The 24,727-nt window shown below is 43.0% G+C and overlaps 1 protein-coding gene across 2 annotated transcripts; it reads right to left on the bottom strand.

The window, feature by feature from the left end:
* Nucleotides 1-7,801: 7,801 nt before the first annotated feature.
* On the bottom strand, nucleotides 7,802-24,143 carry LOC115144891 (nuclear factor interleukin-3-regulated protein-like). 2 transcript variants are annotated; one of them, XM_029686006.2, is made up of 2 exons: nucleotides 23,847-24,143; nucleotides 7,802-9,699 (listed from the first exon to the last, which is right to left on the bottom strand). In XM_029686006.2, the coding sequence occupies exon 2, from the start codon at nucleotides 9,664-9,666 to the stop codon at nucleotides 8,827-8,829; it is 840 nt and encodes a 279-aa protein (XP_029541866.1). In that variant the 5' UTR covers nucleotides 9,667-9,699; nucleotides 23,847-24,143; the 3' UTR covers nucleotides 7,802-8,826. The 2 variants fall into 2 exon arrangements, with proteins under 2 accessions (XP_029541866.1, XP_029541865.1); XM_029686005.2 differs by having other exon boundaries at nucleotides 7,802-9,772; nucleotides 23,847-24,142.
* Between the last annotated feature and the right edge of the window lie 584 nt (nucleotides 24,144-24,727).

Raw genomic sequence — 24,727 nt, 5'->3', positions numbered from 1 at the left:
GATGAATGAGCCATCTGATTCAATGAATGATGGAGCCGAGTTGGCCTTTTTCCGCAAATTTAATTTAAGGTTCCCCATAGCTTTTGACTATCATTCTTTATAACATTTATCTTTGTTTCATATTATAGTTTATTTTGATTTACTTTAGTCACATGATTTCTTAATTTGCAAAACGTTTGCCTATTAGTTGGGCTGCGGGCCAGAAGATTGAGAGTTTGCCGACTACCGCAGACGAGCTCACTCTCCCTGCCTGTTCAATTACACTACGATCGGAGCTGGCTGTAGACAATGATCAGCTAGGGGGAAATCAGATTATATCAAATATATGCAACGAATTTTCCACCTGTGCCAATACACCACAGAACCAATAAACAAAGCATACCGACTTCAGGCGCTTCAATATCATGGTTTACATTTTCAACACCACAATAAGTAGACGTTGTCAACCTGGACAAACAGAGAATACATCCCTCCCTACCTTATAGGCTATATCCAGTATCGAAGGGTTTAACAATCTCTGAATGTCATTCAACTTTTCTGTGTTTTGTAACAGATGTTTCTTTCCATTCATCTAATGGCGGCTGCACAGTTTGGATTGATTGATTGAATTTATTTGTCAGTTTAAAAAAATACATATATACACAAAGATTTTTTTTAAGTGACTGGGATTGCACACTAATGCCGGGGACTTATTTCTATTGTGATCCCTATATTTTACATAAATACATATACAATTACATAGATACAGACACATTACAGAGATAGAGACGAAAACATTCTCAACTTCGAGATGAGTATAAGGGGGGCATTTATACAGGTGAATTTGGAAGTTTACATACACCTTAGCCAAATACATTTAAACTCAGTTTTCCACAATTCCTTTCTTTTAATCCAAGTAAAAATTCCCTGTCTTAGGTCAGTTAGGATCACCACTTTATTTTAAGAATGTGAAATGTCAGAATAATAGAAGAGAGAATGATTTATTTCAGATTATATTTCTTTCATCACATTCCCAGTGAGTCAGAGGTGTACATACACTCAATTAGTATTTGGTAGCATTGCCTTTAAATTGTTTAACTTGGGGCAAACATTTCGGGTAGCCTTCCGCAAGCTTCTCACAATAAATTGGGTGAATTTTGATGAGGTAGGTTGGGCCTCCTGACAGAGCTGGTGTAACTGAGTCAGGTTTGTAGGCCTCCTTGGCCTCCTTGCTCGCACACGCTTTTTCCTCCTGACAGAGCTGGTGTAACTGAGTCAGGTTTGTAGGCCTCCTTGCTCGCACACGCTTTTTCAGTTCTGCCCACACATTTTCTATAGTATTGAGGTCGGGGCTTTGTGATGGCCACTCCAATACCTTGACTTTGTTGTCCTTAGGACACTTTGCCACAACTTTGGAAGTATGCTTGGGGTCATTGTCCATTTGGAAGACCCATTTACGACTTAGCTTTAACTGATGTCTTGAGATGTTGCTTCAATATATCCACATAATTTTCCTACCTCATGATGCCATCTATTTTGTAAAATGGACCAGTCCCTCCTGCAGCAAAGCACCCCCACAACATGATGCTGCCATCCCCGTGCTTCATGGTTGGGATGGTGTTCTTCGGCTTGCAAGCCTCACACTTTTTTCTCCAAACATAACGATGGTCATTATGGCCAAACAGTTCTATTTTTGTTTCATCAGACCGGAGGACATTTCTCCAAAAAGTACAATCTTTGGCCCCTTGTGCAGTTGCAAACTGTGGCTTCTTCCTTGCTCCCTTGCTTCTTCCTTGCTGAGCGGACTTTCAGGTTATGTTGATTTAGGACTCGTTTTACTGTGGATATAGATACTTTCTACCTGTTTCCTCCAGCATCTTCACAAGGTCCTTTGCTGTTGTTCTGGGTTTGATTCTCGCTTTTCGCACCGATGTACGTTCATTTCTAGGAGACAGAACACGTCTCCTTCCTGAGCGGTATGACGGCTGTGTGGTCTCATGATGTTTAAACTTGCGTACTATTGTTTGTACAGATGAACGTGGTACCTTCAGGTATTTGGAAATTGCTCCCAAGGATGAACCAGACTTGTGAAGGTTTACAATTTTTTTCTGAGGTCTTGGCTGATTTCTTTTGATTTTCCCATGATGTTAAGCAAAGAGACACTGAGTTATAAGGTAGGCCTTGAAATACATCTACAGGTAGACCTCCAATTGACTCAAATGGTGTCAATCAGAAGCTTCTAAAGCCATGACATAATTTCTTTGAATTTTCCAAGCTGTATAAAGGCAGTCAACTTAGTGTACGTAAACTTCTGACCCACTGGAATTGTGATACAGTGAATTATATGTGAAATAATCTGTCTGTAAACAATTGTTGGAAAAATGACTTGTGTCATGCACAAAGGAGATGTCCTAACCGACTTGCCAAAACTTAACAAGAAATTTGTGGAGTGGCTGGAACCGAGATTTAATGACTCCAATCTAAGTGTATGTAAACTTCCGACTTCAACTGTATATATAATGTAGTATATATATATACATTACCAAAAGTATATATTTTTTACATTACCAAAAGTATGTGGACACCTGCTCGTCGAACATCTCATTCCAAAATCATGGGCATTAATGTGGAGTTGGTCCCCCTTTGCTGCTATAACAGCTTCCATTCTTCTGGGAAGTCTTTCCACTAGATGTTGGAACATTGCTGCCGGGCCTTGGTGACATTCAGCAACAAGAGCATTAGTGAGGTCAGGCACTAATGTTGGGCGATTAGATCTGGCTCGCAGTCGGCTTTCCAATTCATCCCTAAGGTGTTCGATGGGGTTAAGGTCAGGGCTCTATTCAGGCCAGTCAAGTTCTTCCGCACCAATCTCGAAGAAAAAAAAAGTTTTTTTTGTGCACAGGTGCGTTGTCATGCTGAAACAGGAAAAGGCCTTCCCCAAACTCTTGCCACAAATTTGGAAGCACAAAATCATCTAGAATGATGTAGCATTAAGATTTCCCTTCACTGGAACTAAGAGACCTAGCCCGAACCATGAAAAACAGCCCCAGACCATTATTTACAGATCACTGCACCTGTACATAGCCCATCTGTAAACAGCCCATCTATCTACCTACCTCATCCCCATACTGGTATTTATTTATTTATTTTGCTCCTTTGCACCCCAGCATTTCTAACCTGCACATTCATCTTCTGCCGATCTACCATTCCAGTGTTTAATTGCTATATTGTAATTACTTTGCCACCATGGCCTATTTATTTGCTTAACTTACATTTGCACTCACTGTATATAGACTTTTTGTTTTCTTTTGTTCTACTGTATTATTGACTGTATGTTTTGTTTATTCCATGTGTAACTCTGTGTTGTTGTATGTGTCGAATTGCTACGCTTTATCTTGGCCAGGTCGCAGTTGCAAATGAGAACTTGTTCTCAACTAGCCTACCTGGTTAAATAAAGGTGAAATAAAAAATTATAAATTCTCCTCCACCTAACTTTACAGTTGGCACTATGCATTCGGGCACGTAGCGTTCTCCTGCCAAACCCAGATTTGTCCGTCAGACTGCCAGAAGGTGAATTATGATTCATCACTCCAGAGAACACGTTTCCACTGCTCCAGTCCAATGGCAGCGAGCTTTACACCACTCCAGCCGACGCTTGGTATTGCGCATGGTGATCTTAGGCCTGTGTGTGGCTGTTCGGCCATGGAAAACTATTTCATGAAGCTTCTTGTGCTGACGTTGCTTCCAGAGCCAGTATGGAACTTGGTTGTGAGTGTTGCAACCTAGGACAGAGGATTTTTACTCTTTATGCGCTTCAGCACTCAACGGTCCAGTTCTGTGAGAGTGTGTGGCCTACCACATAATTGACCAGGGCAGCTCTAGCAGGGCAGAAATGTGACAAACTGACTTGTTGGAAAGGTGGCATCCTATGACGGTGCCACATTGAAAGTCACTGAGCTCTTTAGTAAAGCCATTTTTTTCTTCCAATGTTTGTCTATGGAGATTGCATGGCTGTGTGCTCAATTTTATACACCTGTCAGCATAGGGTGTGGCTGAAATAGCTGAATTGTCACACCTACTCCCTGTCCCTCTCTCCAGCTCTCGACGTCGGTCTACTCAGTCATCAGTCAGTATTGGATTGTTTTCATGTGCAGTACGCATCCCCTGTTTTGTTCATTTGCCTTGCATCTTTGTTTTTAAACTCTCCTTCTGCACCTGCTTCCTGACTCCCTCCATATACGTGACACTGATCCACTCATTTATAGGGGTGTCCACATACTTTTGTATATATGCATATATATAGTGTGTGTATATGTATATATTTACAGTACCAGTCAAATGTTTGGACACACCTACTCATTCAGGGGTTTTTCTTTATTTTTACTATTTTCTACATTGTAGAATAATTGTGAAGACATGAAAACTATGAAATATCACATATGGAATCATGTAGTAACCAAACAAGTGTTAAACAAATCAAAATGTATTTTCTATTTTAGATTATTCTAAGTAGCCATCCTTTGCGTTGATGACAGGTTTTCATACTCTTGGCATTCTATCAACCAGCTTCACCACGAATGCTTTTCCAACAGGCTTGAAGGAGTTTCCGCATATGCTGAACACCTATTGGCTGCTTTTCCTTCACTCTACGGTCAGCACTCCATCACTCTCCTGCTTGGTCAAATAGCCCTTACACAGCCTTGAGGTGTGTTGGGTCATTGTCCTGTTGAAAAACTAATGATTCTCCCACTAAGCGCAAACCAGGTGGGATGGCAGAATCCTGTGGCAGCCATGCTGGTTTTGTGCCTTGAATTCTAAATAAATCACTGACAGCGTCACCAGCAAAGCACCCCCACACCATAACACACACATACGGAGATCATCCATTCACCTTCTCTGCATCTCACACGGCGGTTGGAACCAAAAATCGCAAAATTGGACTCATCAGACCAAAGGACAAGTTTCCACCAGTCTAATATCCATTGTTCGTATTTCTTGGCCCAAACAAGTCTCTTCTTGTTATTGGTGTCCCTTAGTAGTGGTTTATTTGCAGCAATTCAACCACGAAGGCCTGATTCACGCAGTCTCCTCTGAACATTTGCTGTTGAGATCCGAGTTGGGCATCTCCGGCGCGGCCCACGCTTGGATTGCGTCCTACCTGACAGGTCGCTCCTACCAGGTGGCGTGGCGAGAATCCGTCTCCTCACCACGTGCTCTCACCACTGGTGTCCCCCAGGGCTCTGTTCTAGGCCCTCTCCTATTCTCGCTATACACCAAGTCACTTGGCTCTGTCATAACCTCACATGGTCTCTCCTATCATTGCTATGCAGACGACACACAATTAATCTTCTCCTTTCCCCCTTCTGACGACCAGGTGGCGAATCGCATCTCTGCATGTCTGGCAGACATATCAGTGTGGATGACGGATCATCACCTCAAGCTGAACCTCGGCAAGACGGAGCTGCTCTTCCTCCCGGGAAGGACTGCCCGTTCCATGATCTCGCCATCACGGTTGACAACTCCATTGTGTCCTCGTCCCAGAGCGCTAAGAACCTTGGCGTGATCCTGGACAACACCCTGTCGTTCTCAAATAACATCAAGGCGGTGGCCCGTTCCTGTAGGTTCATGCTCTACAACATCCGCAGAGTACGACCCTGCCTCACACAGGAAGCGGCGCAGGTCCTAATCCAGGCACTTGTCATCTCCCGTCTGGATTACTGCAACTCGCTGTTGGCTGGGCTCCCTGCCTGTGCCATTAAACCCCTACAACTCATCCAGAACGCCGCAGCCCGTCTGGTGTTCAACCTTCCCAAGTTCTCTCACGTCACCCCGCTCCTCCGCTCTCTCCACTGGCTTCCAGTTGAAGCTCGCATCCGCTACAAGACCATGGTGCTTGCCTACGGAGCTGTGAGGGGAACGGCACCTCACTACCTCCAGGCTCTGATCAGGCCCTACACCCAAACAAGGGCACTGCGTTCATCCACCTCTGGCCTGCTCGCCTCCCTACCACTGAGGAAGTACAGTTCCCGCTCAGCCCAGTCAAAACTGTTCGCTGCTCTGGCCCCCCAATGGTGGAACAAACTCCCTCACGACGCCAGGACAGCGGAGTCAATCACCACCTTCCGGAGACACCTGAAACCCCACCTCTTTAAGGAATACCTAGGATAGGATAAAGTAATCCTTCTCCCCCCTTAAAGACCTAGATGCACTATTGTAAAGTGGCTGTTCCACTGGATGTCATAAGGTGAAAGCACCAATTTGTAAGTCGCTCTGGATAAGAGCGTCTGCTAAATGACTTAAATGTAAATGTAAATGTAATGAGATGTGTCTGTTACTTGATCTCTGAACTTATCCTCTGCAGCAGAGGTAACTCTGGGTCTTCCTTTTCTGTAGTGATTTTCATGAGACATTTTCATCATATCGTTTGATGGTTTTTGCGACTGCACTTGAAGATTTTCTGCATTGACTGACCTTCATGTCTGAAAGTGATGATGGACTTTCGTTTTCTCTTTGTTTATTTGAGCTGTTCTTGCAATAATATGGACTTGGTCTTTTATCAACCCTACCTTATCACAACACAACTGATTGGCTCAAACGCATTAAGAAGGAAAGAAATTCCACAAATTAACTTTTAACAAGGCACACCTGTTAATTGAAATACATTGCACCTCATGAAGCTGGTTGAGAGAATGCCAAGAGTGTGCAAAGCTGTCATCAAGGCAGAACGTGGCTACTTTGAAGAATTTCAAATATAAAATATATATTTGTTTATTATTATTTTTCGTTACTACATTATTCCGTTTGTGCTATTTCATAGTTTTAATGTCTTCACTATTATTCTACAGTGTAGAAAATTGTCAAAAATAAAGAAAAACCCTGGAATGAGTAGGTGTGTCCAAACGTTTGACTGGTACAGCCAATATAAAGGAAGAGAAGCTTAGTCCTAACCCCAGAGAGATAGAGATAGGCCCGTGGTATGCTACGACACAGACATGCATTTCTTTATGTCAGATGACTACTGTGTCTGCTATACAGATATACATGTAGCCATAATGAAGGAGGATTATTTGTTAATTTTCAATACAAATATTTTGTATAAATGTAAGCATTATATTGTTAAATTATAGGAGTAACTCTGGAAGGCCTGATACAGTCTTCCTCACCTCAAGTTCAATTGTCGGAGTCAGTTGGAGTGCCGTGGCACACTGCCTTCATATCATAGGCCTGCAGTAGCTATAGCTTCATAATAATAACCACACCATACCAAACCTTCATAAGCCTGTCTAAACTTTAATAGGATCAGATCAAAAGTAAGTCAGGCCATTGTTTATTGGGGAAATACGAGCAGAAGAGCTAATGAAAACCAAGGAAAAAACGCACTCCCCTCCCCTGTGCTCCCCCAAAAATACACACAACCCTCCCCAAAGCTAAAAAAAAGTTTGTCAACCCTCCCCTATTTTGGACCAACCAGTAAATGTTGACCTATCCCTTAGAAAACATGTCACAGGTGGCCCATCTCTCCACCTGAAAGTCTATGAAGTACCTTTGAAATGCTGGCAGGCAGAGCAGACAAAAATAATATGTCTGTAACCACAAGCCAAAAACATACTCCTCACCAGGATTGTTGTCAGGGTCTGAGTTTTAGTGCAGTCTTGAGAACAGCAAAAACAAGCATAAATAACCCCAGCATTTATCACATTGGTTTCTGTAGCTTCACCCACCTGTCTCTATGAAAACACATAGCTATTAGCTATACAATTAGCCGCTACACACTAACTCAGTACCGAGATTAAAAACTATAATTTAATACATGAGGGATCTGTTAGCAGAAAAGTATTTTATTAACAAAGGTAAACAATTAAGTTTGCTTTACAGAAAACATTTTCTCATCAGTTTTACAGCCAATTTCCTGCAATTCTACACATTTTGCCCTTGGGTAGGGAGACATTTTGTGCAATTCTGCACATTTTGCCATGACTTTTGCCAGGTTAATATGATATCTGAGTGAGAGTGACTAACAAAATCAATGGGGGCTCTGTGGAGGTCAGGGCAGCTGGGCACGTGCCCTGCGTTTTCGATTGGTAATTCGGTCATGATTACTACAAGTTTAGATAGCTGGCTAGACTAACTAGACTAATTGACCAATCTAAAAATATTTAACTGACAAGGGTTAATTGAGTGACTGTCAGTGAGTGACATATACCAAGAGGAAAACTGCTGCAACAAAAGTTTTGAAATTGCACCTTGTATGTTCTACGATTCTAACTCTCAACAGTAAGTTGAGACCCCGACAGATTTTATAAATGTAGTATTATTATTTATATATAAATGTTTTAAATTACAGAGGTCTGGAGCTCGGCGTCCTCATGTGTAGCTACAGCCCTGCTCCTCACTCCAGAGAGGCACTGAACCACAGTGCTATCTTGCTCTACCAGCCAGCCAGCCAGGCAGCCAGCCAGCCAACAAAACCTTAACATTACCCACACAGTAATGTAAACACTTGATTCAATAAAAAAAAAGATCAATTCCATCCACCACCCCAGAGTCCCTCAGTACTATGAAACATAGCATCATCCCAAAGTCCAGCTAGTTCAGCATGATTGCCAGTAAAGTATATTACATTGTATTTAATCCAGTTAACTTGGGCAGTAAGGAAGCATGGCGAAACCTGAGAAGCAACAACTTTCAGAAAATAAATCAAAAGACAAAATGTCTGTTTTAAGTTGGACATAATGCACTTCTGTAAATTTGGTGTCAATGTTACAGCGCTAAGAGCATGGATCCTTCATGTTCTCAGTGCTGTGGTTGGTCTGCTCTGTGCTGCTGTGCCATGTGCTATGTGGTCTGTCAGTCAGATACATAGAGCGGGAGCGGGGGGGAGGCCCTGTCTCTGACATCCCTGTGGACAGTAGGAGCTCTGATGGTCTTCAGCCTCAGCTTGTGCGGTAATGCAGCACTGGAGGAGGCTGCTGGGACCTGTTGTTCTCCCTCCTCATCTGAACCCCCTCTCCTAGGGGTGGGCCTCAGCAGGGGAACCCCCGTCCAGGACAATAGGGGAGAGGGGAGAAGCGGGGGCAGGAGAAGGGAGGATGAGTTTGCAGGGTGGACAACACCAGGAATTTCTAAGAAGTATGGATAGGCCCTTCTAGTTGGTAGAGCATGTGGATTGATCATGGCAGGAGCCAGTTGTCCAGTCAGGACAGGGGGTAGGTGGTGGTAATTTGGCAAAGAAGAGGGGTCTCTGTAGCTGGGCCTCCTACCCCAGTAGACGTCCTTGTCCAGGGACTGGGTTGGGCTGCTGGGTGGCGGAGAATGAGGGCTGTGGGTATAGGCATGGTGGAGCCGTAGCAGGCTGCTCTGGTGGGCAGCATAGCCCGCAGGGCTCACCAGGCCAAAGTGGAGTTTGAGGGCCAGCAGTTCTGTGTTCAACCGGGCGTTCTCTTTGTTCATGGCCTCCAGGCGGCTCTCCAGCACATAATCGTTTACCCTCCTCTTCTCCCTCGAGCGCTTGGCCGCCTCGTTGTTCTTGCGACGCTTCTCCCAGTATGTGACGTCCTTCTTCTCCTCTGGAATGAACTCTCTCTTGCGCCTCAGGCCCTTGTGTATCAGCGCCCCCTCTAGGGAGGCTGTATGACCATCCTCCACTGTCTCCGTGCTCCCATTTGGAGATACTGACATGGGCTCCATCTGGTCTCAGTATAGAAAGTAGGATGGCTATTTCTTGGTTGGGCAGATAAAAGAAGGATAAGTAAGTTCTCGTGCACTTCGTTCAGGTTTCTGTCTAGGATTTCACCTGTGAAGGGAATGTTTATTATTAGTTATTTGCAAAATCCTATGATTAGGCTATACATTTTCACATTTCTGCTCTACAGTCTGGGTCACAGATCAGATCATTTATTCATTTCTGTGTTTGAGCATTGAAATCTTTGAATGACATGGTGTTGTAGAGCCACTAACACACTCATATCCCACTGTCTAACCGGATATACAGGCTGAATAAAGCAGTGGTGTATATGGTGGAAGGGCAGAGAGGAGGAGTTGTCTGAGGTGTAGCCATCCCCTCTAATGTGACTGAAATAATGTAACACATTTTGCTCTTAATGTCTGAAAGACGTGTACATTTAACGTGTGATTCAACTCGTAGACAGAGACCAGACAGTATGCATGGCCTGCACATTAAAATGCTCATGTTGGAGAGTTGGTATGATATAGTATAAGTATATATAGTCTAGTCTTTGCTGTGCCAGCTTTTATGTCATTCGCACAACCAGCTTCTAGATTTGACACAGGAACCTCTCTGGACCTGTCTCTTCCTTCAACTTGACTAATAAACTCATATTGTTTTCCTAGATTACTATTACTTTTTTACTACCACTATTTTGTCTGACAGAACGGGCAAGTCAAGTGGTTGAGAGTTACGATCACACTCAATCTGCTTGATGCAGATCAGGCCCATTTTAGAAACAAGGAAGGTTTTGGTTTCACAATTCTGCTCTCTCCCTCTCTCACACTCTTTTTTTCTCTCTCTCTCCCTCTCTTACACTCTCTTTTTCTCTCTCTTTCGCTCTCCGTCTCTCTCTCTCTCTCTCTCTCTCTCTCTCTCTCTCTCTCTCTCTCTCTCTCTCTGTCTTTTTTTTGTTATGGTGCACTGACTTGCCCACCCCTTCACAAGAAGCTACTGCTTGCCTGCAGTGTGCTCATCTCTGGTTCCATATCCTCTACCTCCCTTTCATCTGTATGAGATAAGAGGTTAGATGCATGGGCCCTAGCCACTGGAAAATAGAAACCCTAATACAACCCTAATAAAAGTCTCTCCTGAACCATTACATGCTTATTAGTAAGAGCACCATGTCCCAATGTGAACTCTGATCTGTCTGGATGTCAGTGATATGCAGCTCAATAGTTGAGATTGATTGGTCGCGGGCTGGTTTGGGTTACAATGCTGATGGCTGTTTGACGTTGTTTCTCCACCATGTTTCCTACAGCAGAGAGAGAGATGAGACCATAATGCACCAACTGTCAGCACCATGACGCCAGAAACATAGAGCAACAGAAGAACAGAAGAACTACTAGAATAATCTGAAGGAGACCAGGTGAATGTACAGTTGAAGTCGGAAGGTTACATACACTTGGTTGGAGACATTAAAACTCATTTTTCAACCACTCCACAAATTTCTTGTTAAGAAACTAAAGTTTTGGCAAGTCGGTTAGGACATCTACTTTGTGCATGACACAAGTCATTTTTCCAACAATTGTTTACAGACAGATTATTTCACTTATAATTCACTGTATCACAATTCCACTGGGTCAGAAGATTACATACACTAAGTTGACTGTGCCTTTAAACAGCTTGGAAAATTCCAGAAAATTATGTCATGGCTTTAGAAGCTTCTAATTTACATAATTTGAGTCATAGGAAAATCAGCCAAGACCTCAAAAGAAATCAGCCAAGACCTCAGAAAAATATTTGTAGACCTCCAAAAGTCTGGTTCATCCTTGGGAGCAATTTTCAAATGCCTGAAGGTACCACGTTCATCTGTACAAACAATAGTACGCAAGTATAAACACCATGGGACCACGCAGCCATCATACCACTCAAGAAGGAGACGCGTTCTGTTTCCTAGAGATGAACATCCTTTGGTGCGAAAAGTGCAAATCAATCGCAGAACAACAGCAAAGGACCTTGTGAAGATGCTGGAGGAAATAGGTACAAAGTATCTATATCCACAGTAAAACGAGTCCTATATCAACATAACCTGAAAGGCTGCTCAGCAAGGAAGAAGGCACTGCTCCAAAACCTACATAAAAAAGCCAGACTACGGTTTGCAACTGCACATGGGGACAAAAATCTGACTTTTTGGAAAAATGTCCTCTGGTCTGATGAAACAAAAATAGAACTATTTGGCCATAATGACCATCGTTATGTTTGGAGGGAAAAGGGGAGACTTGCAAGCCGAAGAACACCATCCCAACTGTGAAACACGTGGGTGGCAGCATCATGTTGTGGGGGTGCTTTGCTGCAGGAGGGACTGGTGCACTTCACAAAATAGATGGCATCATGACAAAGTCATATGATGTGGATATATTGAAGCAACATCTCAAGACATCAGTCAGGAAGTTAAAGCTTGGTTACAAATGTGTCTTCCAAATGGACAATGACCCCAAGCATACTTCCAAAGTTGTGGTAAAATGGCTTAAGGACAACAAAGTCAAGGTATTGGAGTGGCCATCACAAAACTCTGACCTCAATCCTATAGAAAATATGTGAGCAGAACTGAAAAAGCGTGTGCGGGCAAGGAGGCCTACAAACCTGACTCAGTTACACCAGCTCTGTCAGGAGGAATGGGCCAAAATTCACCCAACGTTTTGTGGGAAGCTTGTGGGAGGCTACCCAAAATGTTTGACCCAAGTTGAACAATTTAAAGGCAATGCTACCAAATACTAATTGAGTGTATGCAAACTTCTGACCCACTGGGAATGTGATGAAAGAAATAAAATCTGAAATAAATCATTATCTCTACTATTATTCTTACATTTCACATTCATAAAATAAAGTGGTGATCCTAACTGACCTAAGACAGGGAATTTGTACTTGGATTAAGTGTCAGGAATTTTGAAAAACTGAGTTTAAATGTATGTTGTTAAGGAGTATGTAAACTTCCGGCTTCAGCTGTAGCTCTAGTCCATAAGTTATTATAGACAAGATTATAGACAAGGTTATAGACAAGACCATAGACAAGGTTATAGACAAGACCATGGACAAGGTTATAGACAAGACCATGGACAAGGTTATAGACAACTTTATAGACAAGGTTATAGACAAGACCATAGACAAGGTTATAGACAAGACCATAGACAAGGTTATAGACAACGTTATAGACAAGGTTATAGACAAGACCATAGACAAGGTTATAGACAACTTTATAGACAAGGTTATAGACAAGACCATAGACAAGGTTATAGACAAGACCATAGACAAGGTTATAGACAAGCCCATGGACAAGGTTATAGACCACGTTATAGACAAGGTTATAGACAAGACCATAGACAAGGTTATAGACAACGTTATAGACAAGGTTATAGACAAGACCATAGACAAGGTTATAGACAAGGTTATAGACAGGGTTATAGACAAGGTTATAGACAAGGTTATAGACAAGGTTATAGACAGGGCTATAGACAAGACCATAGATAAGGTTATAGACAAGGTTATAGACATATTTATAGACAAGGTTATAGACAGGGTTGTAGACAAGGTTATAGACAAGGTTATAGACAGGGTTATAGACAGGGTTATAGACAAGACCATAGACAAGGCCATAGACAAGGTTATAGACAAGGTTATAGAAAATGTTATGAACAGGGTTATAGACAGGGTTATAGACAAGGTTATAGACAAGGTTATGAACAGGGTTATAGACAGGGTTATAGACAAGGTTATAGACAAGGTTATAGACGGGTTTATAGACAGAGTTATAGACAACGTTGTGGACAAGGTTATTGACCTTGGGGCTCCCGAGTGGTGCAGCGGTCTTAGGCACTGCATCTCAGTGTTAGAGGCGTCACTACAGACCATGGTTCAATTCCAGGCTGTATCACAACCGGCCGTGATTGGGAGTCCCATAGGGCGGCGCACATTTTGCCCTGCGTCATCCGGGTAAGGGTTTGGCCGGGCTAGGACGTCATTGTAAATAAGAATTTGTTCTTAACTGACTTGCCTAGTTAAATAAAGGTTAACTAATAAATCAATATAAATAGACAGGGTTATAAACATGGTTATAGACAGGGTTATAGACAAGTTTATAGACAAGGTTATATACAAGATTATAGACAGGGTTATAGACAAGTTTATAGACAAGGTTATAGACAAGGTTATAGACAGGGTTATAGACAAGGTTATAGACACAGTTATAGACAGGGTTATAGACAAGACCATAGACAAGGTTATAGACAAGGTTATAGACAGGGTTATAGACAAGACCATGGACAAGGTTATAGACAAGACCATGGACAAGGTTATAGACCACGTTATAGACAAGGTTATAGACAAGACCATAGACAAGGTTATAGACAACGTTATAGACAAGGTTATAGACAAGACCATAGACAAGGTTATAGACAAGACCATAGACAAGGTTATAGACAAGGTTATAGACAGGGTTATAGACAAGGTTATAGACAAGGTTATAGACAGGGTTATAGACCACGTTATAGACAAGGTTATAGACAAGACCATAGACAAGGTTTCGCTTCACAGGTAGTATCACATTTTTCATTTCATTTCATTACAGTACAACGGCTTGATTTGTTTGATCGTAGCTAGCTACATAGCTAGCTACATAGCCGTCTTTGTATCAAAGATAATTGTGTAGTCTTGAGCGATTTCCTAGGTTAGCTAGCCAGCTATTGTCGTTCTTTTAACGCAACGTAACGTAATCAACACTGCTAGCTAGCCAGCTAGCCCCGAATAGCAGCACAGTAGCACAGTAGAAACTATTACACTCAACGGAACGACTTGATTAGTGTAGTGTCAACAACGCAGACACTGCCAGCTAGCCTACATAGTCAACAACGCAGCCTCTGCCAGCTAGCCTACTTCAGCAGTACTGTATCATTTTAATCATTTTAGTCAATAAGATTCTTGCTACGTAAGTTTAACTTTCTGAACACTCGAGACGTGTAGTCCACTTGTCATTCCAATCTCCTTTGCATTAGCGTAGCCTCTTGTGTAGCCTGTCAACTATGTGTCTGTCTATCCCTGTTCTCTCCTCTCTGCACAGACCATACAAACGCTCCACACCGCGTGGCCGCGGCCACCTAATCTGGTGGTCCCAGCGCGCACGACCCACGTGGAGTTCCAGGTCTCCGGTAGCCTCTGGAACTGCCGATCTGCGGCCAACAAGGCAGAGTTCATCTCAGCCTATGCCTCCCTCCAGTCCCTCGACTTCTTGGCACTGACGGAAACATGGATCACCACAGACAACACTGCTACTCCTACTGCTCTCTCTTCGTCTGCCCACGTGTTCTCGCACACCCCGAGAGCTTCTGGTCAGCGGGGTGGTGGCACCGGGATCCTCATCTCTCCCAAGTGGTCATTCTCTCTTTCTCCCCTTACCCATCTGTCTATCGCCTCCTTTGAATTCCATGCTGTCACAGTTACCAGCCCTTTCAAGCTTAACATCCTTATCATTTATCGCCCTCCAGGTTCCTCGGAGAGTTCATCAATGAGCTTGATGCCTTGATAAGCTCCTTTCCTGAGGACGGCTCACCTCTCACAGTTCTGGGCGACTTTAACCTCCCCACGTCTACCTTTGACTCATTCCTCTCTGCCTCCTTCTTTCCACTCCTCTCCTCTTTTGACCTCACCCTCTCACCTTCCCCCTACTCACAAGGCAGGAAATACGCTCGACCTCATCTTTACTAGATGCTGTTCCTCCACTAACCTCATTGCAACTCCCCTCCAAGTCTCCGACCACTACCTTGTATCCTTTTCCCTCTCGCTCTCATCCAACACTTCCCACACTGCCCCTACTCGGATGGTATCGCGCCGTCCCAACCTTCGCTCTCTCTCCCCCCTACTCTCTCCTCTTCCATCCTATCATCTCTTCCCTCTGCTCAAACCTTCTCCAACCTATCTCCTGATTCTGCCTCCTCAACCCTCCTCTCCTCCCTTTCTGCATCCTTTGACTCTCTATGTCCCCTATCCTCCAGGCCGGCTCGGTCCTCCCCTCCCGCTCCGTGGCTCGACGACTCATTGCGAGCTCACAGAACAGGGCTCCGGGCAGCCGAGCGGAAATGGAGGAAAACTCGCCTCCCTGCGGACCTGACATCCTTTCACTCCCTCCTCTCTACATTTTCCTCTTCTCTCTCTGCTGCTAAAGCCACTTTCTACCACTCTAAATTCCAAGCATCTGCCTCTAACCCTAGGAAGCTCTTTGCAACCTTCTCCTCCCTCCTGAATCCTCCTCCCCTCCCCCCTCCTTCCTCTCTGCAGATGACTTCGTCAACCATTTTGAAAAGAAGGTCGACGACATCCGATCCTCGTTTGCTAAGTCAAACGACACCGCTGGTTCTGCTCACACTGCCCTACCCTGTGCTCTGACCTCTTTCTCCCCTCTCTCTCCAGATGAAATCTCGCGTCTTGTGACGGCCGGCCGCCCAACAACCTGCCCGCTTGACCCTATCCCCTCCTCTCTTCTCCAGACCATTTCGGGAGACCTTCTCCCTTACCTCACCTCGCTCATCAACTCATCCCTGACCACTGGCTACGTCCCTTCCGTCTTCAAGAGAGCGAGAGTTGCACCCCTTCTGAAAAAAACCTACACTCGATCCCTCCGATGTCAACAACTACAGACCAGTATCCCTTCTTTCTTTTCTCTCCAAAACTCTTGAACGTGCCGTCCTTGGCCAGCTCTCCCGCTATCTCTCTCAGAATGACCTTCTTGATCCAAATCAGTCAGGTTTCAAGACTAGTCATTCAACTGAGACTGCTCTTCTCTGTATCACGGAGGCGCTCCGCACTGCTAAAGCTAACTCTCTCTCCTCTGCTCTCATCCTTCTAGACCTATCGGCTGCCTTCGATACTGTGAACCATCAGATCCTCCTCTCCACCCTCTCCGAGTTGGGCATCTCCGGCGCGGCCCACGCTTGGATTGCGTCCTACCTGACAGGTCGCTCCTACCAGGTGGCGTGGCGAGAATCCGTCTCCACACCACGTGCTCTCACCACTGGTGTCCCCAGGACTCTGTTCTAGGCCCTCTCCTATTCTCGCTATACACCAAGTCACTTGGCTCTGTCATAACCTCACATGGTCTCTCCTATCATTGCTATGCAGACGACACACAATTAATCTTCTCCTTTCCCCTTCTGATGACCAGGTGGCAAATCGCATCTCTGCATGTCTGGCAGACATATCAGTGTGGATGACGGATCACCACCTCAAGCTGAACCTCGGCAAGACGGAGCTGCTCTTCCTCCCGGGGAAGGACTGCCCGTTCCATGATCTCGCCATCACGGTTGACAACTCCATTGTGTCCTCCTCCCAGAGCGCTAAGAACCTTGGCGTGATCCTGGACAACACCCTGTCGTTCTCAACTAACATCAAGGCGGTGGCCCGTTCCTGTAGGTTCATGCTCTACAACATCCGCAGAGTACGACCCTGCCTCACACAGGAAGCGGCGCAGGTCCTAATCCAGGCACTTGTCATCTCCCGTCTGGATTACTGCAACTCGCTGTTGGCTGGGCTCCCTGCCTGTGCCATTAAACCCCTACAACTCATCCAGAACGCCGCAGCCCGTCTGGTGTTCAACCTTCCCAAGTTCTCTCACGTCACCCCGCTCCTCCGCTCTCTCCACTGGCTTCCAGTTGAAGCTCGCATCCGCTACAAGACCATGGTGCTTGCCTACGGAGCTGTGAGGGGAACGGCACCTCAGTACCTCCAGGCTCTGATCAGGCCCTACACCCAAACAAGGGCACTGCGTTCATCCACCTCTGGCCTGCTCGCCTCCCTACCACTGAGGAAGTACAGTTCCCGCTCAGCCCAGTCAAAACTGTTCGCTGCTCTGGCCCCCCAATGGTGGAACAAACTCCCTCACGACGCCAGGACAGCGGAGTCAATCACCACCTTCCGGAGACACCTGAAACCCCACCTCTTTAAGGAATACCTAGGATAGGATGAAGTAATCCCTCTCACCCCCCTTAAAAGATTTAGATGCACTACTGTTCCACTGGATGTCATAAGGTGAATGCACCAATTTGTAAGTCGCTCTGGATAAGAGCGTCTGCTAAATGACTTAAATGTAATGTTAAATGTTATAGACAACGTTATAGACAAGGTTATAGACAAGACCATAGACAAGGTTATAGACAAGGTTATAGACAAGGTTATAGACAAGGTTATAGACAGGGTTGTAGACAGGGTTATAGACAAGACCATAGATAAGGTTATAGACAAGGTTATAGACATATTTATAGACAAGGTTATAGACAAGGTTATAGACAAGGTTGTAGACAAGGTTATAGACAAGGTTATAGACAGGGTTATAGACAGGGTTATAGACAAGACCATAGACAAGGCCATAGACAAGGTTATAGACAAGGTTATAGAAAATGTTATGAACAGGGTTATAGACAGGGTTATAGACAGGGTTATAGACAAGGTTATAGACAAGGTTATGAACAGGGTTATAGACAGGGTTATAGACAAGGTTATAGACAAGGTTATAGACGGGTTTATAGACAGAGTTATAGACAACGTTGTGGACAAGGTTATTGACCTTGGGGCTCCCAAGTGGTGCAGCGGTCTTAGGCACTGCATCTCAGTGTTAGAGGCGTCACTACAGACCCTGGTTCAATTCCAGGCTGTATCACAACCAGCCGTGATTGGGAGTCCCATAGGGCGGCGCACATTTTGCCCTGCGTCATCCGGGTCAGGGTTTGGCCGGGGTAGGACGTCATTGTAAATAAGAATTTGTTCTTAACTGACTTGCCTAGTTAAATAAAGGTTAACTAATAAATCAATATAAATAGACAGGGTTATAAACATGGTTATAGACAGGGTTATAGACAAGTTTATAGACAAGGTTATATACAAGGTTATAGACAGGGTTATAGACAAGGTTATAGACAAGGTTATAGACAGGGTTATAGACAAGACCATAGACAGGGTTATAGACAAGTTTATAGACAAGGTTATAGACAAGGTTATAGACAGGGTTATAGACAAGGTTATAGACACAGTTATAGACAGGGTTATAGACAAGGTTATAGACAAGGTTATAGACACAGTTATAGACGAGGTTATAGACAAGATTATAGACAAGGTTATAGTCAAGATTATAGACAAGGTTATAGACCACGTTATAGACAAGGTTATAGACCACGTTATAGACAAGGTTATAGACAAGGTTATAGACAAGGTTATAGACAGGGTTATAGACAAGGTTATAGACACGGTTATAGACAAGGTTATAGACAAGGTTATAGACAGGGTTATAGACACGGTTATAGACACGGTTATAGACAAGGTTATAGACAAGGTTATAGACAGGGTTATAGACACGGTTGTAGACACGGTTTATAGACAAGGTTATAGACAATGTTATAGACAAGGTTATAGACAAGGTTATAGACAAGGTTATAGACAGGGTTATAGACAAGGTTATAGACCACGTTATAGACAAGGTTATAGACAAGGTTATAGACACGGTTATAGACACGGATATAGACAAGGTTATAGACAAGGTTATAGACAAGGTTATAGACACGGTTATAGACAAGGTTATAGACAAGGTTATAGACACGGTTAGCAGGGACAAGGTTATAGACAAGGTTAGCAGGGACAAGGTTATAGACACGGTTAGCAGGGACAAGGTTATAGACAAGGTTATAGACACGGTTAGCAGGGACAAGGTTATAGACAAGGTTATAGACACGGTTAGCAGGGACAAGGTTATAGACACGGTTATAGACACGGTTATAGACACGGTTAGCAGGGACAAGGTTATAGACAAGGTTAGCAGGGACAAGGTTATAGACACGGTTAGCAGGGACAAGGTTATAGACAAGGTTATAGACACGGTTAGCAGGGACAAGGTTATAGACAAGGTTATAGACACGGTTAGCAGGGACAAGGTTATAGACAAGGTTATAGACACGGTTAGCAGGGACAAGGTTATAGACCACGTTATAGACAAGGTTATAGACCACGTTATAGACACGGTTATAGACAAGGTTATAGACACGGTTAGCAGGGACAAGGTTATAGACAAGGTTATAGACACGGTTAGCAGGGACAAGGTTATAGACAAGGTTATAGACACGGTTAGCAGGGACAAGGTAAGGTCCTACAGTGGTGTGTTGCAAACAAGATGGCTTGTAAATGTGAAATAGACAATAATACACTAGAGATTTACACTACATTTATTTGCCAGTTATGTAACTTGAGACCAACAATGATGTCATTTGAGCTTAGTGTAAGTTATGCGATCTGGAGATATGAGGCCTTGAGGGAAAGGCATGTGTTCAACTTCATATGGCTTATGCTGCTCTGCTCTCACTGTACCCTGGGACGAAGCTCAGTAAAATGTCAGTGTAAAATGAAGTAAGCTACCGATCTGGGGATTTACTCTCTCAGAGTTCAAATGTTGTAAACATACCAGCAATGACTGTGCCCTTGGGTGAGACCACTTACTCATCATACCTTTGATCAAGTGTCTGATCACAATCACAACTGTAGGTAATACAGTGTGTCCATTCTAAATGGTTAGAATCACACTGGCAGACACACACAGACAAAATTCCCCCAAGGTTGTCATGTCTATGAAGGTCAACATTTTGCTCTGAGAGATGAAAATAATTTGTTAATAACCATGGGTCAGAGGGAGGTTCCCACCTCACTCCCTTTTAGGGTTGTCAAGATACCAGTATCGTGATACTCAGAAGTATCATGGCACGCAAACAAAACATGATAATTATTATTATTATGAAGCAAACTACATTTCTTGGGGAAAATCATTGTAATATTGAAAACATACAAACAGCCTTATGTTGTCATTCAGAGTCACAATTGCTAATTTTCCTAACTATAGCACACAAAAAGCAGGTTTTTAAAGAGTTTAGTCTTCTTTGTGTTTTACTTTTTTGTCATGGAAAGTGCAGCATAATAGTATTGTGATACTGGTATAGTAAGAGCCCTCTTGCCTTTGACCAAGGTTTCAGCCTTTGGCTAATTAATATGATGAGTATAATGTGTCTTTTTAACCGCACATGCACACATGGGACACGCTCTCTTTACTGTCTCGATTTGTCAGATGTGTGCGTACTGGTAGCGAAGTCAGGTGCAGGAGAGCAGAGATTTGTGAACAGGCACACACTTTATTTAGGCAAAAGTGCAAAACGTGCAAAACAGTCACAAGAATTGTGTTTAACAATAAACATCTTCGTGAAAAAATAGCACGGAAAAAACAAGCCAGTCTGGCGCGTCAACAATACACACGTAACACAAATAATCTTACACAAAGATATGATGGGGAACAGAGGAATAAATACATATGAATTGATTGGGGAATGAAAACCAGGTGTGCGGGGAACAAGACAAAACAAATGGATACATGAAAAATGGAGCAGCGATGGCTAGAAAGCCGGTGACGTCGACCGCCGAACGCCGCCCGAACAAGGAGAGGAGCCGACTTCGGTGGAAGTCGTGACACCATTAGGCAAAATTAAAGCTTCTTAACGGGCAAAATGTACAATCAGATATTACTCCTCTTGTTGACCGCTGTACTTAACACTTCATAGATGCACTGAAAAATATGTATTCGCACAGGATTTCACACACGAACCAGTGCTGTATAAAGTGCAAAAACATAACTATTATAGCTTTTTACCTCAACTTATAGTGAAATATCCTGCAAGTTCTCGTTTTCATTAATACTTTGCGAGCAGTCTCGCTGTCTGTCCTATTAGATGTATTATTATTATGTAGATCTTTGTCTGAAGCAATTTTGCAACATCAATGAAATATTACGAAAGTTAACAATATTGAAAAAGAGTTTAAAAATGGAAATGTTGCATGTACGAGAACCCCAGAAAATACAACTTTGAGAATTTGACTATTCATGTAGATCACAGTAGACCAGCGTTGTTGCGCGTTGCTGATACTTACTCTTTGAAGTGGCAGTCAAAGCAAAGGACATAAACATTTACCCAAAGAATGAGATGAGAGACAGAGATTAGTGCTCTGCCTTGTGGTGGAGAGCACACGAGTTTAGAGGTCCAAATACCTATATATAGTCTACCCACTCCCCTACACCAGATATAGCTGGACTTCTCAATGTTTCCCTTGCAGTTGTACCTTCTCTTTATATTGTTGTATGATGAGCTAGAAAAATTGCAGGCCATGATAATTTCTTAATGCATATCTTCATCAATTGATAACTAGAAGCAACCAATCTGTTTATGGCGTGTACAACCACATCCAGACCATTTTAAACCTCATTGACATTGCTGTTGTACTGTTGCACAGTATTTCATGCGGTGCTACATATTTACAGCCTGGTGCTAGAGGTGCTGGAAGTAGAGCAGCTCTGTGTCGAGATGGCAGAGTGGCCTAAACGGGTACAAACTGGAAAAACTTGCCACAACTCTTCCGTAAAAAGATTGCAGTCAGATTGCAATATAACAGCAGTATACTGAAAATACTGCTTCCAAAATAACCGTTTTTTTTTTACTGCAGTAAGTTTGCAGTGTAACTGCTGTTAAAGTGCAGTATAACTGCTGTTCAACTGCGGTACACTGCAGTTATTTTGCATTTATTGAGTCCAAAATACCACAGTCGACTGCAGTTACTGAACTTCTACTGCAGTTTCAAAACCTCAATCTTTTTTTGTAAGGGAACAGTGAGTTGGAGGACATTTGTCAGGGGTCAAGGGCTGAGAACTAGCAAGTGGAGAGCACTGTTGCTGTGTACAGCGTTAGCGATTAGGGAAGCTTGAAAGCACAGGACTGCAGCAGAGAGAGTTGCTCAGCTTCCTGAACAGTCCTCTCCAGAGACGAGAACCTCACTGCTAGAGTTCTGCACCTGCTTCTTAGTGACATGCTTATTATAGACCCTGCTTTTTAGTAAGAAACTCTCAAACTTCTTCTTTTGACACCTATCTGTTTTTACTGCAGCAGTCACAGCACCAGTTGGTCTGTTGTTGTTTCCTTCCTTGCTTTGTGAAGTACTTGAGTCTCTCTCCCTGGTTCCTAATAGGAAACCATTGGTTAACCTCCTGACTTCTGCTGTTTATGTTTTCGGCGAACTGTCACGGTGGCAATGATAGAAAATGTCCAGTACCTCTTAAATTCTCCAGGGAATTTTGCCTTCATTACAAGCATGCTTTTTCAGTTAACGCATACATTCTTCAAAAAATAACATATCAAATCAGTTAGGATTGTATTGTATTTCTTGCATTGTATGTGTCTATAAGAAAAGTACTTTTTTATTAATAACACTTTAATTGACTCTTATTTATTAGCTCGTCACCAGAAGAAGAAGAAGAACAACAACGAGTTCCATTATGAATTTTCTGGTTGTTCTACCTTCTACAAGCTTTATACAGTATGTAGGGAGAAGTAACTAAGCCTTTAACTCTACAAAGTTTGTAGCGTTTTCAACAGGGAATAAAATAGACGATAATATCTGTCTGATGTCTCTTCTTTTACAATTCTATATTTTCACCCTCTTATATAGAACAATAATCGGTCAATTACAAATATTTGTCATTGCTGTAATCACTTTTATGTAAATGTAGAAAGGTCTTACAGGTCCTACACTGCCTGACTACATTTCACATTTCTCCTAGTTTACACTTATGCAACACATATGCAATAAATAGCATTATTGTATTGGTTTTTGTATGTTGTACAAAAGTATTCTAAATAAGTTAAAGAAAGATGTTAATTTGTTTAAAAAACTAGCTCCTATCCAGTGTCAACATTTGATAAAATGTGTGATCTTTTTTAAATGGGGAAGTCACCTCATTTAAAATATACCCAGATCTGAGATACCACATGTAAAATAGACTTGCTATGATAACACACTCCAAAAATCTCAAAACTAGAATTGTGTAAATCAAGACTAACTTTTCAAGTCTGAAAATATTCGTTAGGAATTCAAGAGTGCAGTAATATTCTCTGATGACTGCTGCAACCTGAGACTTGAGAGTTAGATCAGACGGCAGAGCATGACTCTAAAAAATGACTTATTGTACCCAATCAACTCCTTGATATTTACCTCACTCTCTCTGTAGCTGTATACGTCATATGTGAAGGGAACTTGAATTTAGTTGGGTGAAAATGAGGTGAAAATGAACACAGGATCTTACCTTCTGCTGCCAGACAACTATATTCCAGTGAGTCCACCACTGATGCAACATGACAACGACCTCACTCAAAGTGCCACCGCCCACCCATTGTGTTTCTGTGAGAAACAGACGGCAACTTACAGAACTGTATAATCATCCTTCCACTGTAACTCAAGTGAAGTTCACCTACAGTAATGTGGCTATGACCACCAATACTATGTGTGACATCTCACAACCTTTTGTTTTCTCACTCTTAGCGCATTAAGTCTGTCTGCCTGTTTGTCTTTCCACCCCTGCACCATCGAGCCTAGCCCATCACTTGTGTTCTGTGTGTCTGTATCCCCCTCAGTCCCCCTCAGTGTAAAGTTTGAGGCTTACGCATGTTATCGTCTGGGAGATGGGTTTGATCAGAGAGAGCCTGGAAGGGTCAGCCTTTAGATCTGATGATACCTGGCTTACCGGGTCCTTCCCAGAAACGTCAAATATTTGTTTCTCTCTTTCTAGCCCTTAACCATCACTATGTATTCTATGTGGTGATAAGGCAGCTTACTTTATGATGCATAAAGTCCCTCATATGACCTCAAGTTTCCCACAAATTTTCAATAAAAATGTTAGGAACGACATACAGTACTTCTTTGTCCACTAGGTTAAACACTGGAAAGTGGAATCTCTGAAAACTTTCTATTACTTTATTATAAAATATTGTTTTGCAAATTTGAGATCAAGATCCAATAGGGAAATTCCAGTGGAATGGCAAAACATCATAGACCTAGTGTGTCACCACACTTTTTAAACCTCCAGCATCAACAGTTAGGCTACAATTGTTCACAACTGTCACGAGCTTTCTAGTTTGTTAATAACTAGTTAATAATTACTTCATACAATTTTACATAAAGTATTTT

Source organism: Oncorhynchus nerka, linkage group LG17 (assembly GCF_034236695.1).
Source record: "Oncorhynchus nerka isolate Pitt River linkage group LG17, Oner_Uvic_2.0, whole genome shotgun sequence".
NCBI classification, from domain to species: Eukaryota; Metazoa; Chordata; class Actinopteri; order Salmoniformes; family Salmonidae; genus Oncorhynchus; species Oncorhynchus nerka.
Note: the sequence above shows the minus strand (reverse complement) of the source record. Positions and strands in the feature narration are given on the sequence as shown.